Source organism: Drosophila tropicalis, unplaced genomic scaffold (genome assembly GCF_018151085.1).
Source record: "Drosophila tropicalis isolate 14030-0801.00 unplaced genomic scaffold, ASM1815108v1 contig_859, whole genome shotgun sequence".
NCBI classification, from domain to species: domain Eukaryota; kingdom Metazoa; phylum Arthropoda; class Insecta; order Diptera; family Drosophilidae; genus Drosophila; species Drosophila tropicalis.
The window spans coordinates 12,988,343-13,004,637 of NW_027173353.1; the positions used below are offsets into that span (position 1 = coordinate 12,988,343).

General features: G+C 39.1%; 2 protein-coding genes across 4 annotated transcripts; one reads left to right on the forward strand and one right to left on the reverse strand.

Annotated features, from left to right (window-relative positions):
- The first annotated feature begins 1,252 nt into the window (after positions 1-1,252).
- NfI (Nuclear factor I) lies at positions 1,253-9,319 on the forward strand. Of its 3 annotated transcripts, none has more exons than XM_068296919.1 (9): positions 1,253-1,369; positions 1,867-2,018; positions 3,762-3,917; positions 3,985-4,591; positions 4,657-4,860; positions 4,917-5,144; positions 5,213-6,036; positions 6,205-6,412; positions 6,947-9,319. In XM_068296919.1, exons 2-9 carry the CDS (start codon positions 1,938-1,940, stop codon positions 7,000-7,002), a joined length of 2,364 nt encoding a protein of 787 aa, XP_068153020.1. In that variant the 5' UTR covers positions 1,253-1,369; positions 1,867-1,937; the 3' UTR covers positions 7,003-9,319. The 3 variants fall into 3 exon arrangements, with proteins under 3 accessions (XP_068153020.1, XP_068153022.1, XP_068153021.1); XM_068296921.1 differs by lacking the exon at positions 1,253-1,369 and adding an exon at positions 2,207-2,355 and having other exon boundaries at positions 1,878-2,018; XM_068296920.1 differs by lacking the exon at positions 1,253-1,369 and adding an exon at positions 2,207-2,285 and having other exon boundaries at positions 1,878-2,018.
- On the reverse strand, positions 9,024-16,039 carry RhoGAP102A (Rho GTPase activating protein at 102A). The gene is given in 14 exon segments (XM_068296918.1): positions 9,024-9,643; positions 9,710-9,903; positions 9,966-10,058; positions 10,118-10,252; positions 10,313-10,598; positions 10,666-10,816; positions 10,875-11,174; positions 12,390-12,547; positions 12,609-12,707; positions 12,781-12,925; positions 12,989-13,155; positions 13,384-13,848; positions 13,851-15,579; positions 15,874-16,039. Coding segments are annotated over 13 exon segments (4,131 nt in total). The 5' UTR covers positions 15,574-15,579; positions 15,874-16,039; the 3' UTR covers positions 9,024-9,428.
- Between the last annotated feature and the right edge of the window lie 256 nt (positions 16,040-16,295).

Below are 16,295 nucleotides of genomic sequence, written 5' to 3' on the forward strand. Positions count from 1 at the left end.
TTGTCACAATCAGGATTTTTCCCTTAGAAGCCTGTAGAAACAAAAAACGATTGCCTTCTTATAAGTTTAAAACTTTTTTATGTCGTTTTAGTTTTTTCTGCTTCTAATTTAATATTAATATCATCTTTTGCGCGATTGTTTTAACCCTTCCGCTTTTGTTCTGAAACTAAAGAAAGTCGGTTCCATGAAGCTTATTAATTTCATATACAAATATGTACATGTAATGTGTTAAATTCGGTTAGCCAAAGTTGGTATGGAATTCTGTTTTGGTTTGTAGTCGATTCCAATCCAGAATATGTGATTTAATCTCTTGCAATGCCACTGCATAATGTTTTACAATTCTGATTTTTGTTTTTAAAATTGCAAAAAAGCACTTTTAAAAGCTTGCTGTTTATTTTTTTTGTCTCACAAATTGGTTGGACACTTTCACTTCACAAACCGGATACTCAATACAAGTCCAGGTCGTTACCGGTCAATGCATAATGCAATTGAATTCACTTTCATTGGAATGAGCTGAGATTAGGGTGCAACGTCAATGAAAATCTTCAAGTCTAACTTCATAACATGTTACTGTTTTAAGGAAAATAATTTTATAAGTACATTGTTGAACTACCATAGTGGAGAAACAGCTGTCAATTATATGTTTACATTTCCTTACAGAGTCCGATGCCAGTAAACCGGGTTTATTTAACTTACAAATGCACAATATATTTTTGTGAGGTTGTGGAACAATGTTCGACTTGCTGCAAAGACCCGCGCTGACTAAATGGTAAAGTCTCCCGCCATCACTTTGATTCCTAGGTGTCATCTCCACTTTAAAATCTCGTGTAGTTAAGCCTGTGTAGATATTGCTGTATCTACTTGGTGAAGTAGAGAACATCGCCAACATAACAGCAGTCAGCCAAAAAGCGTTGGCGGGAAATTCAAACAACACGTGGTCTATGGTAGACACGAGATTTGAATCAGGAGAGAAAAGATTACAGTGGCATTGATTGTTATTTCTTTGAATCAGGAAAAGTTTGTGATTTCTAAAGATTTGTGATGTCATGGCCAATTCTTTGTTGCAATTCAAAGCGCAATTCTTTCTTCGGTCGTGGCCATCCATGGGGCACATGCGCACTACGAATATTAATGAGCACACACAACATGCATTTGTTTCTCTCAATTTTCTCGTTGTCTCTGGTTGTCTAGTCGGACGCCGCATTGGAGAATCCATTTTTAGAACGATTTCGTTTGTTTTCTAAGCAGAAACGGGGATGGTAGAAGTGGGATTGCCAATTTTAAATTTAGTCTAAAGGTACTCGCTTTGCACAACGCACCTACCATTCTGTCATCACTCGGTTGCGTGTTGGGAGGTTCAGAAAAATATGTATGTGCATTATATATGTATGTGTAGATATAGATAGATATATGTATATATAAGTATATGTAAATACCTATCCGCATCCGCTTAAAGATTGTGTAATACTCTTCGACCCGTAGCCGTCATAGTAGCGTAAAAATATTCATCGAATTGTGTAATGTCTGCAAAATCTAAAATCACAATTGAGCTTTAAAGTGGCAGGGACGAGGACGAGACTCCGAGCAACGTCACAACAAACAAACAAGATGGAGAACAGAGAGTAGACAACAACGACGACGTCGGTTTGTTCATTCATCGGGGACTTTCTTATATTTTTAGTCTGCATTGAATTCCAAAGGTTGCTGAATATGATTAAGAACTCTATCGAATGCCAAGCCTAACGAACGCCTAACTCTCGCCTCGCCTCCTCCCATTGCCGTCGCGTTTATTAAGATAAAGGATCTGCATCCTTTTCTAATTATATTATGCATTTATAAATGAAACGGTATACATGTGTATTTCAGGTTCTAATACTTGTCGCTGGAGTTCGAATCCAGACAATAAACAATTCAATGATAAATAGACTGCCCAAGGTATGTTCATACCAGATACTTTAAGAAGCTGTATGATCGAGACGGACGTATCTTCTTATTTACAAACATCATCGACGGGACAGGTAAAGAATTGAGAATTGAATCTGTTACTATATACGAGATTTGTATCTGTACATGCTTAGGTATTTACTTAAATGGGGTTGTACTCTCAGCGTCTCAATTTCCAGTTCCAGCTGATTTGTAATTAACCACCTCCTTCAACAACTAATCCTACCAGTTCTAATAAAAACTTCACTAATTCTATCGTTAGGTATGATTGAAATTGCTCCGGATGTTTAGGAAACAAACGTGCATACCATAGTCCATCAAAAATTAAACATACTTTAAATGTAATTAAAAATTTTAATAATAATATTTGGTTTTCAAATTTAAATCTTGATGTCTCTATGTTGAATATATGTATGTATACCATAATTTTTACAAAATCTCCTCACACCATCATCAAACTCCACTACTGCATCTTACTGTTATCCACTCCTGTTCCAGTTCCATCTTCACTTCCACGCCCATTGCAAAAAGTGTCTCTTATAGGGAATGATACCAAAACAAATTTCCGGCACAGTAACAAACGTTTCCAAGTTTTGTTTTAAGTTGAGAACCAAAACATTTAGTTATCATTCCTTTAAACTGTAAGTCCCATCGAAATTTATTTGGGTATCATTACCATTCTCTTACTGTTAGTGTAATACTTACTACATATGATTTATGTATGTAACTTTGTATGTTTGTATCTATGTACGTGCGTATGTATGTTTGTATGTCAGTAGGATGGATATACTGAAGTATGACGGGTATCAGGTTTCGTTAGCCAACTTCATTACAATCAACGCTATCTATCTTGTATGTTTGTTTTCCACTATGAAGGCAAAAACCAACGACAAAATATTATTTTATATTGTATTTATGATATTAATAATTATTTTAATTGTGCTCAATTTTCATTCTTTTTAAATCTTCTTGTGTGTTTGTGTGTTCCTGCTCCTTATCCTTAAAAAACACATGAACAAATTTTATAAAAAGTTCGCCCAGTTTGTACAAAAAAAAAATAAACATAAACAAAGGGATAGGACAAACTAATTGTTTCCGTTTTTTTTTTTTATGGTTTAATTTAAACACAGTTTTTTTAATTTAGTCTGATAGAAGTCATTACTCAAGGAGTTTATATTACCTGTAAAATGTACAAATACTCGCAACTTTCGCAACTGATCCAATATTTTATCCTCTTAACTAACATATATGTTCAATTTTTTAACAAAATACAAGAATGGAACAAATTACTATCATATCTATATGTTTTTTCTTGTCTACTTAGCGAACTTTTCATATTTTCCACACACACATATGTACACTTGATTTGTCTGCATCACTTCATCCTGCTCCTACTTGTACATGTACATTTCGTTCTTTCCTTTCTGAATGCTTGATGATAATATAGTGTTTGCTGTTCATATTATATCTACCAATATTACTTTAAACCGTTTTAGTGTATATTTCATGGAACAATGACGCAAAAGGAAGGATTCGCATAGCACCTTGGCTTCGGCAAATTCATACACTGTATCCTAATAATGAATCATCAGTTTCAAAGCTGTTGATGATCGGTGAACAAAATGGCCTAAAATGGCCGCGACGGCTCTGCTAATTCACCAGTCTAACAATTGTCTAATTCCAGTCTAATTCCATTAATGTTAATGTTATTTAGATACGTATGAAACTGCCAGGCTATTGTGAATGCTTCTATTTGCTGCTTCAGAAATTGAATATAAAACGAAATATATTAGATGGTTCATTTCTTTCTAATGCAGGATGAATTTCACCCCTTCATTGAGGCGCTGCTGCCGTACGTCAAGTCCTTTTCCTACTCCTGGTTCAATTTGCAAGCAGCCAAGCGGAAATATTATAAAAAACATGAAAAGCGCATGTCGCTGGAAGAAGAAAGACACTGCAAGGACGAATTACAGGTAGATCCTCACGCCAAAGCTACTGCAACAACCTGAACACTGACCAAGCGCATTATTCGCATTTCAGAATGAGAAGACAGAGGTAAAACAAAAATGGGCTTCGCGCCTGCTGGGAAAACTGCGGAAGGATATTACGCAGGAGAGTCGGGAGGATTTCGTTCAGTCAATAATCGGGAAACGTAAATCGATTTGCGTTCTTTCCAATCCGGACCAGAAGGGCAAAATGCGTCGTATCGATTGCCTTCGCCAAGCGGACAAGGTGTGGCGGCTTGACTTGGTTATGGTCATATTGTTCAAGGCCATTCCGCTGGAAAGCACCGATGGAGAACGCTTGGAGAAGAACCCAGAATGCCTACACCCATTGCTTTGCGTAAATCCATATCACATAAACGTCTCGGTACGAGAGCTAGACCTGTACTTGGCCAATTTCATAAACACACACAACTCAACGATTAATCAGCATCCGTCAGCAATTGTCACCAGATCTCCACAGTTGACGCTATTTACACACCGCAGCGGAAATCACCAGTTAGTGGAGAGAAAAGACGATAGCGATAGCATTGAAATGAAAAACGAAGTCCTGCGACACAATCCCTACAATGGTGTAGTGTGCAACGATATTATCCTAGCGACCGGGGTGTTTTCATCTCAAGAACTTTGGTCGCTGTCCAAGGGTGAGTGTTCATTGCCACAGTCTAATCCTTTGCTAATGAGTTGACATCCTTTCGAAACATCACAGATTCTATTCTAGATGAGGCAAGCACTAATAGTTTGCACTCGAACATAATCAAGAGGGAAAATATGGGAGCTGCGTACGACTGCAATACATATCACCTGACTTCCGATTCCCCCATTTCCGGCGGTGTTCAGAGTATAGGCCAGGCTGGTACCGGCGTTGTGGCTGGAGCTGTTGTTGCCAATCCAATTTCTGGTGTTTACAGCAGTAAGCAAGTGCTAACATTTCTACCAATTAATTCTTATTGCCTCCTTATAAAACAGTTGACTTTGTGGATCAAAGGAACGGGTCGGGGGAGGTCTGCAAAGTTGACCACAGCAGCTCGCCGCCCACTGTAAACGTTACATCTCGGCCAAGCACTTCGATCACCGAGAACTGTGCCAGCAACAATTCAACTGGAGACTCGACTCCTACATCGGACTCGGTCATTTCGCTGCATCGCTATACTTCGTTGAACAGCAGGCCTTTATCACAGATTCGCACAACTGAGGGTAAGGGCTTGCAGAGCAATATCTTATGTACATATGTCAAATGACATCGTTTTTCGTTCAATATTCAGGATTAATCCACCACAACTGCTCGGCATTGCTAGCGACATCTGCTAGCCCTGTTAACACATTGTACTACCCGCAACACTGCAGCAACCCACGTCCGTCGCCAACAACGGCTGCGGGAACAAACGAGGATGACCAAGGGCAGCAGCACCACCACCACGCCGAGAAATACTCGACGGAGCCGGAGTCGCATGATATATCTGACTTTGTCACCTACGTTTGCCAAGATGGTGGTCACTCCACAACAATTGCGGCTGCGAGCTCTGCGGAAAACCATTCGTTTCAGCACTCCCATCCGCACTCACATGCACACTCCACACACTCGCATGGGCACCCGTCTCACTTTCAAATCCATCAACAGTTGCGCAATTCAAAACTGGCATCTGCATCGCCACATTATCAAATGTTGCCACCCATGCTTCCACCTATGGCCCGGCCTGTAGCCATCATCCGATCTAGCAGTGACCTAGCAATGGTTCAGTCACCGCCCCCATCATCCGACTCTTCAGTGGCAAACCAGTGTCTACCCAAAAGTGCCTTGGACGACGATGAGAATAATGCGAATGCTATTGAAAGCACAAACAGTCCACTAAACACGGACACTGGAGCACATAACGCCAGTTGCACCCCTCTGGTCGTAGCGGCAGTTTCACCGACGCAAGCTCAGTCCCAGGAAGCAACAAGTCCCCAAGTTTGCATTGAAACCGGCAGATGTAAAATATCACCAAGCTCGGCCAGCTCCAGTTCGTTAACTCGAATTGCTGCCCCAATGTATCCTACATCAAACGGTCGGGAGTTTTTCAATCATTTTCATTCCCAGCCAACGTCGGTAAGTTACTTTTTCAGAGTATGTTCGTGATAACGATAAGCCAAAAACTCGGGAGCTAACCAGACTCGGGTAGTTGTAGGGTGATCAACTTTGAAACGTCATATCCCCTTTCACTCCTAAGTTGACTTTTGAGATATTTAAAATTTACCCTTACCTTCTTATTTCTAGCTGCTTGGATACGCTGGATCCATCTCCACCATGTCTGGCGTTATAAGCCCAACAAACTTAAGCCTCTACTCTGCCCCAACCATGGCTGTAACCTCTGCTCATCGCCCTGGAACGCGGACCCGATGGAACGAAGACGAGCTCAACATAATTCCACACTCTGTATCTAGTACAAATATAGAAAATACGCAGGTTATACTTATGGAGGATTGTAAGTAAAAACTGTTAATTAAAAAGTTGTAGGAAATAGAACCCAAACAGACATAATTGCAAGAAACTGCTACGAGAATGATAATACATAATTAATAACAGGCGTAAAATGTCTAATCAAGCCCCAACATCAAAGGGAAAACCAACAAGTATAGAACAGAACACTGAATAGCCGAGATGAATACTCAGAATGTATTCAAGTATGAGGAATATTCGAGTACTACAATAACTAGAATGTATTCATGATCGAGCAGAAGCACGAACTTTTTCTTTCTATTGACTCCAAGATTTTAGAACCTCAAACGTACTCATTTTTAGAGTTTTGAATACTTTTGAATATATTCATGGAATGCTCTAGTACGTATGTCCGTCTGTTAATGTCTTGTGTTTACATCAGTAATGATGGGTTTTGTAGGGAAACCATTTACATAGTTCTTGATTATTGGTTATTATGCATGAATTATCAGTCTAGTAAAACGAATATTCGTATTTCATTGGACTAATTTTTATATTAAATGTACACATTTACTTGCAGCAAGTCGTTACATCGATGAGTATTCTGCTAATCCGAATCGTGACTATGTCTCATGATCCTACGTCAAGACATCGTGAAGCGGACTTAAACTTACACTCTTAAGGCTTGGGCATGCCAAACTATTCACTAAACACATTAGATTTGAATATAAGTAATTAGATGTACTCCCCTTAACCAGAACAGGTCTGTGGCGGAATGAATTCGTTTGAAACGTTTCAAGCAAGGCATATTCCCTTTCCTGAATTGAATTAGTTATGTTCAAAACGTCCGCCACTGAAAACATACCAGTCATAAATCCAACTCTTGTATATTGGTATCTGCACCTGAACTAAAAACCATTAAACTCTCATAGACTGGGGTCCTTGGGAAGAACCCATTTTTACCGTAACTAAAAACAGCAGGAATCGAATGAATTGATTGACATATGAAAGTTTTAGTGCCTACACAAACTTGAAGTAATGAAGATATGTTCACGCTGAACCATGGTCGAATATCTTTCTTCCTTCGAATTTGTATACGCACCTCTGTTTCATTGAAGGTTTAGTTAAAAAGGTTTGTTTGTAAGAACTATTAGGTCGATTCTGGTTATTGGTTGGCAAGCAATTCTCAATATTTTCCATGGCAAGGTTTTAGTCTCGGTCCGACTGAAATGCTATAGACTTTATTGAGAATTCAATTAGTTGCAAATTGCAAAACGAAGTAAGGTTATCTGTTACTATATATAGTAAATAACTGTGAAGACTTAATATTTGATAAAAAGAAAAAAAACTACGCGGACAATAGTAGATTAATTTAAAAAATAACCGTAATGAAGCTGAATTGAATTCACATCAAATAAGTATATGGATAGTAAAACCTTGAACAACGAACTCAATCGTTGGATATCTTAAAAAAAGGAGTAGAATTTGGAATTGGATCTCTGAAGATGAAATTATACAGATGGAACTGTGCCCTTTTCATAACAATATTTCTGATTTTGATTTCATTTCTGTTTTTATGAGAAACTAACTAAACTAACTCTTTTGTTAATGATATTGAAGACACTACTGTCGGTAATGGTTTTCCTAATCTAAATAGTAATACCCAATCCGAGATTGGAATGTGCCTACATATGTACATGCTCAACATAGCCAACAATTTGGTCGATTTGAGGCTATAAATTTATGTATGTATGTTCCTTTAACAATGAAGTTTCAATCCGATTTATTTGAAACTGAAGGCAAAATGAAATGTACATATGTATGTATGTCATACATCCAATGCATTTGTACATATGTATGCACATCAAGATCTTATATACAATTCATAGAATTAGTATTAAACTAGACTTATTGGACTAAATAGTGTTAGCCGGTTAATTATACAGAGCGTGTACATCGTATACTACAATAAATATTTAAATTTTGGCAAATTTTCTATATGTTGATATCAAAACGAGCAGGACACGAGCATAACCTTGCACATCTTTGCCAACAATTTTTTGAAATGTCCGTAACTCTCCAGCGAATCTGTTCGTCTTTCTTCACACTAAGCTAGTCTTTCAAAAATACCAGATGACTTATGTATAAAGATTCTCAAGATTCTTTCTTTAATAGACTTGGCCAGTTCAGGTCATCATGTAATACAGCCCACGGTTTGAGAGAAGCCTATCTCAAAAAAGTTTTCAGTCCAGAGCTCATTGATATCAGCAAAGGTTGCGAGAATTTCCATCCTATGTACACACGAATTAGAGAAAACGAACTCTCGATATCGAGTAATATTTTAACCATGTATTAGTACAATAATAGTCATAAGAGAGGAAGATAACGGGCAACGGGCATGTGCAAAAACGAAAAAATGTAATAATAATATTTATAGTACGTTTACGAATTGGCTGTGAATATAATCTTATGCTAATGCTAAAGTGTAATTTAGTATCATACTCTATACTGAGTAACACATTTTTCTTTCCCGAATGGCACCAGCGCCCAACAAGAGAAATCGAGTGGCCAATGGCAGACCTCAAACTCTCTGCACCTCAAAGTCTGTCAAAGGAAAACAATTTATTGGGTTCAATTTTATTTGGTTCATTATACAATAGTAAGCATAAATGGCAAAATGATAAAACTTATTAGAATTATCACAAATCGGAGCAAATTAAACTTGAGCTTGCATAACAATTGACTTCACAACTTTACAATTAACACCCATTAAATTTGGCACTAGGGCCATTCGGAAGGAAAACGATGACCTGAAATTTGTTGCTCAGTGTTACAAGTGCTTATTATTAACGCCTATATATTATAAACAAATATATATATATATATTACATATTATAATTATATACTAAGACGAATTACATATTTAAATAAACAAGGAGCAACAACGATACAACGGATCAAAGAGTATACTTTATCAGATATAAGGTAAATATACACAAGTATATGCTAATACTTAATAGTTTAGGTACTTAACATTAACTACGAATATACTGGCATTCAACTCAATTTCGCCTCGAGCTGGATATCAATTGCTGGCGTTTATACAGAGGCTTCTTTCTTAAGGGTACAGGCTGGGTCTGAGTTGGCGATCCATTGGACATGCTAGTTGAGTTTCTCTCGAATTCCGCCGTCTTTGCACTTAAGGTCGCCCCTCCGATATTTGAGATGCTTGGAGGCAGCTTGGGCTCCGATGCCGTCAGAGTCTGTATATATTGGCCTAATAGGAATAAAGACAAAATATTGGTATTAAAAACATCACAATCGGGTCGCATAATATTTTTACCCTTTGTTGCAATTAGTGACTGTTCCGGCTTTGAGATTTGCAGGCTTGCCGTAAAGACATTGGAACTCTCCAATACCATTGGAGTTGATTGCCGCCTGCTATTGGGCTGTTTTAAAGTTTCTTCATGGGAGGACGCCTTGTTAGTTACTATGTTTTCACTCACAATATTATTACTAGAGCTTGTCGATCCATACCTAGGCATACAAACAATCATATATCTAGAGCGAAACTTTGGAATTCTTTCTGTAAACTTTACCGCTTTGGTTCCTTTGGAGACTCAATTACTTCATCTGAGGAACTGGCCTGATCACTGCATTGCATAGCCGATTCCTCTACATGATGAAGTTCCCTAAAAACAAACAGAACAATAAAAACGAACAGGTATTTTAATCAATCTCAATATAATACCATTCTGTATCGTGCGTTTTTCTAGTTATTAGATCGTATAACGTTTCCGGACATGTGTCCAACATATGTGAATAAACCAAGTCGAGAATATCACTAGGAACTTTAAAGATTTCTTCATAGTGATCAATCATGGTTCTGAATGAAGAAAAAAAACATTATTGGTTTATTCTAGCACATATAATCAAGATCTCCCACCTTATTACATTAATTGCGTCACTCATATTCTCCTGCTCTTTTGCTTCGGCACTGTTTGGAGTTGCGCCACGCAAAATATTGGGCGCAAAAACTGTGGAAAGGTTGCTACTGTCCATTTTGTTGCCAGTCATCTCCATGCAGCCCTCTCGGTCTTGCACATCATCGCTGTGGGCGGCAACATTAGCCAGGAATCGCAGCAAAACGAATAGAGTATCCCTATGCGGAATAGGTAACAGTTTAATTAAATGCGAAATACCCTCCAGCTGTAAGCGACGGTTTCGTATCCCTGAGAGAAATATGAAAACTAAGTATTTAAAACCAAACTTGTTGAGTGGACTCATGGGAATACATACTCTGAGTTTCCAAAAATGTTGTGTACAGGTGACTACAGAGAAGTGGCTCCGGAAGATCACGTAGGAACTCCTTCAGCAGAGTAGCGACATCATGTGGGCATGTATTTTCAGGAATTCTCATCTGGCAGCTTCTGTCGAACTCCTCCCGCAACTAACCAATATAAAGTTATAAATTACCGGAGGTGGACTTGCTATTCACCAAAACATACTTGTTTCACACGTTTCTTGGATGTGCTGACTCGGAAGATGCCGACCTTCTGCAGTCCATGCTCCTCTAAATATTCTATACAATGCAATATGAAAGCAGGTACATTTAGACCGGAGTACGATGCCGGTCTGCTGGATTCACCGTACAGTGGTTTTTCATAATTTAGTTCACTATGCCTCATATCAAACTGGCTCTGGGACATTTGCATGGATGCCGTAGATGTCGGTTTCTTCAAGTTCGCGAAGTCGTCATTACAACCGAATTCCAAGGACTTTGTGGGCAAGCTTTCACATGATCGTACCTGAAAGTATGTTAAAATATACATAGAAGAATTAGGATGTATAGAATGAGCAGAAATCTTATAAGATTTTAATTATCTTGAATATTGGTAACAACTGAAAAGTCTTTTTGTAAATGGATTGGATGCTGACGTTAATTTTACTGTTGAATCATAGTTCGGATAGAATGGATTGCCTAGTAGCCACCAGAGCACAAGAAAGTCTTTTGATAAGGATTATAATAGTCATTTTTATATAACGACGTCAATAAACCACCAGGACAGAGCCTGTTACACGAGAGCCCAAGGAGATAGCTGACCACCTCCCACACGACGGAGGGACTATCCGTATATATCAAGTAACGAATCACGTAGACAAATACACATGGGAAAAACAGAGAAACAAATTGTTATATATAAACTACTGAATAAAAAGGAAGATTTCTATTTCAATAAAGAAATAGAAGGCTCTCAGCAGGTTACAGAAGAACTTGTAATCAGATCAAATGTCCATAACAGATTCATGGAAATCATAAATGGTAAAACAACGGCCTAGTGTGAAAAGGATGTATACTTCGGCTACATGGTACTGACAGACTAATCTGAATCATTAACTCAGACGAATATATTTCTCCATTTAAAACGAACAAGCGAAACAAAAATAATATTAGTTGTGCATAGATCATTCAAATCTTTTGACACATCTTTTAAAATAAAACCTAGAACCCCATCCCCTTTGCGATGGGAGATAAAAGACAATTTATGCTCCATTAGTACACCAAAATCATTGATACTAATAATTTAAAAAATTAGTGACCATTTGAGTAGAGTTGTGATTTGGTAGTGTTAGGATTAAATAAATTTTACTGGCACCAAGATCGAAAGTTTTAAGATAGTCTTGTAGGCGATGAAAACCGAAAGTGATTTAAATATGTTTTTTTCCCTAAAGTATGAGCTAAGCCTTAAGAGTGCCGTTTAATATAGCGGTCCGATCCGTCTCAATCCGGGACATGAAATGCCTACATTTGAGCTGTACACCTCTTACGATCTAGGAGGAGTTTGCTCGGACGGACAGTCGAACGGACGAAGATGGCTATATGAACTCGTCTCGTCGTGCTGATCAAATGATCGAATAATATACTCTAATGTACTCATATATACTCTAAAAATAGCACTGCTCTTTGCAAACCAATATATTTTTAAAGAAAAAAATGCGTTAAATGGTTTATATTCACTTACGTTATCGCTAAGTTTCGCACTGGCAGATCCATTTCCGCCACCTCGAAATACCGATTGAATCAGGGAGTGCTTTGGTCGCGTTAATCCTTCCCCTCTGGGTTTGTTGTCTCTCGAGAGACATGATTCCAACGAGGTTCCAAACAACAATTCCCGGCCATCTGATGTCGAATCAAAGTTAGCTAAACAATTGGGCATGTACATATATTTTAAGAATCTTACTATGTTCCTCCTTATCCTTTCGCCCGATGTCAAAAAAACTAGTTGTTAGCGCTTTTTTCTTGGAAATAATACGTCGCTTATTAGATTTTCTATCAAAATCTAGATTCAGGTAAACAAATTATAGAAATGGGTAGCTATTTTGACAATATCCGATTACAATCCGATTACATACCTATGTTACCGCCAATATTCAGTTCTTTTATTTTTTCTACTGCAATATTTTTGATTAAATCAGCTTCTGTTTCTGAAAGCTTCTCTAAAGACGTGTCACTTATCTGAAATTTGTCGCCGTGCTCGGACACCCAGATATAGTTATCCTGTAAATGCAAAGAAGACATCTAGTTATCACTACGTTTTCCCACTTCAATTTAGCGTCTTACCGACGGCGACCACTTCTGAGAAGGTATCGTGGCGAACTCATGGTGTTGGTAGCTGTTTGGTCTATTTTGGCTCTTTGAGCGGCTTCGCCAAATTTTCTTCGTAACGAATTGGCCAACGTTTGACAGGGACTTGGATTTCTGCATATTGCTCGTCTCATGTTGGGCATCTGAAAGTAAGATGTGCTTAAATACTATTGCCAGGAGGTATTTGGGATGGAGTTGAGCTTAGGCAATTAGAAGGCGTTAACCTATGAGCGGATGCAGTCGTATGCGATTGTTAATTTCGTTTATGGGGATATCTTTATTTGTACATACATACACACTCGTACGTTCGAAGGAGATGCGATCAAGGATCGAACCAAGCATATGGCATTGTTTGATGTATGTGTACTTACTCAAGCTCGATTTATTCACATTGCCATTTTTCGCATTGGGGACTTGTACGTGAGAAGTATCGGTATTGCTGTTCGGATTACCGTGACCGTGCCAAATATTGGAGAGAAATTGAGAGCTGGACGTAAGCAAGCCACTGGCAGTGGATGTTTTTATGGCCCTTGAGTAGTTTGTGGGCGAATTGGGAGCCGACGTGCATGTCGATCGAGAACTAAGATTGGAGCTAGAATTAGACAAGAAGTCACTCTTTCTATCGGTGGTCGTGGCGACTTCTTCTTTATTCTTTTGACTCTTTTCCCACTCCAGTTTTTTCCTGATGCGCTCATCTAGGGCCCTCTGCCATTCGATATGCGCATTATGAAGAGCCTTTGAGTTCTCATTGCCTCGTATGTACTCCAATGCGATGACTGGCCATGCATCCAATGTCTGTATCGCCTTATCTGTTCCGCAGTCCATTCCCGGGGGTTTATTTCACCCTTTGCTTTAATATTGCGCAAATTTCTGTCATAGTTGATCGACTTGAACCTATTCGCGTCGGTGTCATGCACACTTTTCTTCCTAGCCATTCTCAGGTACCGCTTTATTGTATTGCTAACCGATTGCGATATGTCTTCATTATCAATGGAACTCTTTCGTCGACTGGAAAAGGCGTTGGATTGCTTCTCTTGCTCTTCCTCAGATGCAGCCGACGCGGAATTGCTGTTACAGTGTTCCATCATTAGTTCGTATTGTTCAGCCAGATACCTTAGTTCACAGAGCTGGATGAACGATGTCTGCGTTCCGCATGTGTTCACGCTTTTTTCGCGTTTGACCTTTGACCTCGGCTGGGCAGTCGGTGCTGTTGGTTGTGGACTTGGTGAAAACGACAATGGTGGTAAAAGCCCAATACCTAATGTTTTATTAGAAACTATATCAAGTGTTTCAGGGGGTTTGCGAAGCCTCTTCTTGAGGTCAAAGGATTCCATTGATTTCAAGTTTGGGCTCGTTCTTAGATATTTATCCATATCAAAGACGGGTTTGGTTTTAATTTCATCCTTGGATGTGCTAGGATTTCTATTAGAGTTACTTTCGTAGCAACCCAAACTACTTAGACTCGACAGCGAGATAGCCCGGCTTATGCCATATTTTGAAGAAGATCCGGATGTCGATGACGGGGGCTCAGTGGAATGTAACATCCTATGCAGTTGTTGCTTTTTCAGCATATTGTAAATTTTTTTAAGAAGTACTTTATCCTCAAGTATATCGGTTGATATCTTTCCCACATCCAATCCCAGCATAGAGTTTTGAGAGAGCAATTTAAGACGCGACAAGATCTCTGCTTCTGCAGTGGAGCTCGAAACAGCAGATACAGCTGGAGTTGATCCAACACCCGTGCTCGACTTGCTTGCATTTATCAGAATCGGACGCTGTGCGCTGGGCGAAGAAGTTTGATCAGGACGAACCGTCTTAGATCCCAGCAATGTGGTTGTCTTAAAGGCATCACGGATTTTTAAGTACGACTGCAATAATTCAATAGTCTGATCGGCGTTAGCATATTGATCTGATAATTGGTTTGCGTGACCACCGAAGCCACCTATTCCTCCACCGCTCCCACTTGCCCGAGTGTGACGGGAAAGAAGTTTTAAACGCCGCTTTGGACTCTTATAGGCTCCCGGAAACGAGGACTTTCGTCGCCATAATATGAATCGGGGCTCGGAAGCACATGCACGCTGGAACTGTGCTTCAATGATGGGAATACTATCTACACCAGCATTTTGCAGGCTATCGGGAATGAGCTTTCGTCCTGCATCAGTCATATATCGCCATGTTTTTCGAGTAAGCAGCCAACGTTCCCGTTTCTTATCTTTGTCCTTAGAACTGCAGCGGCGTCGATGTATTGATGCCGTTGTCGGAGCAGGTGTCTTGATTCGATTTACCAAAATCGGTTGATTCACTTCGGCTGAGTTCGGTTTGTCAGCATCTGTCGACCGATCAAGCTGATCGAGTACATCTTCCAATGGTCCCGATCTTTTCTTGACCACTGCGACAGGGCGGCGAAGAGTTGACAGCTGTGGCTGTTGCTCCATTCCCAATCTCAAACCCGATCCCGATCCCGCACTATCATTATTTCTCGAGGACGGACTTTTGATTTTTACACTCTCTTTCGCATCTCTTTTTAACTCCATACTTGGCTTTTCTATGTGGGATGCCATCTGAAACTGAAATATAACCATAAATTTATATCAATTTCCACAAGCACACACAGCATACACAGTCAAATTCAAATTCAATGCCATTAACGTGAGAGTTGATTAATTAGTATGTACCAGACAAGGTGAGTACTACAAATATGGGTGTGGTGGACTTCTGGACCCCGACCCATTATATCCATACACACTTGTGCGTGGTATGCTTGCATGTACTATGTATATGTATGTATGTACATCTGCCTGCTCCTAGTTATTCGCACTTGTTGTTGCCATCATCGTCTCGCCATCATTTTTGATACTCACAGTCGACTTAGTTCATTTTTCCAGCGCGATTTTGTTCATTTTGAAAATTTTGGATTAAAGCGAAATGCGGATCAATTATAAACCCACTTGCAATGTAATTTCTCTAGAGACCACCAAAAGCTGTAGCTGTAGAGCTCAGATGCTCTTAGGCATGGCTAGATATGTATATAAGTATGTTGGTATTCTTGTGGGCAATGTACATATATGTATGTATGTATACACCCGCGGTTATTTATAAAATTTTGAGTATTCACATCAGCATTCGACATTCACATATAGTCCGTGTGTGTTTCTGTTCTCAGTCTTTGAACGATATTTTGTCATAAGTAGATAACATCCATTATAAACGTCGATAACATGGCGACTCGTCTTTTCAATAATTTTCCGTTCGTGATGAATTTTCCGTTTAATAATTTCCAATG

Bases quoted from the DNA above. Each gene is read 5' to 3' on its own strand.
- NfI (XM_068296919.1), top strand. From the start codon at position 1,938: ATGTTCATACCAGATACTTTAAGAAGCTGTATGATCGAGACGGACGTA. The intron at 2,019-3,761 runs GTAAAGAATTGA...TTTCTAATGCAG, and splicing joins AAACATCATCGACGGGACAG to GATGAATTTCACCCCTTCAT. The intron at 3,918-3,984 runs GTAGATCCTCAC...TTCGCATTTCAG, and splicing joins ACTGCAAGGACGAATTACAG to AATGAGAAGACAGAGGTAAA.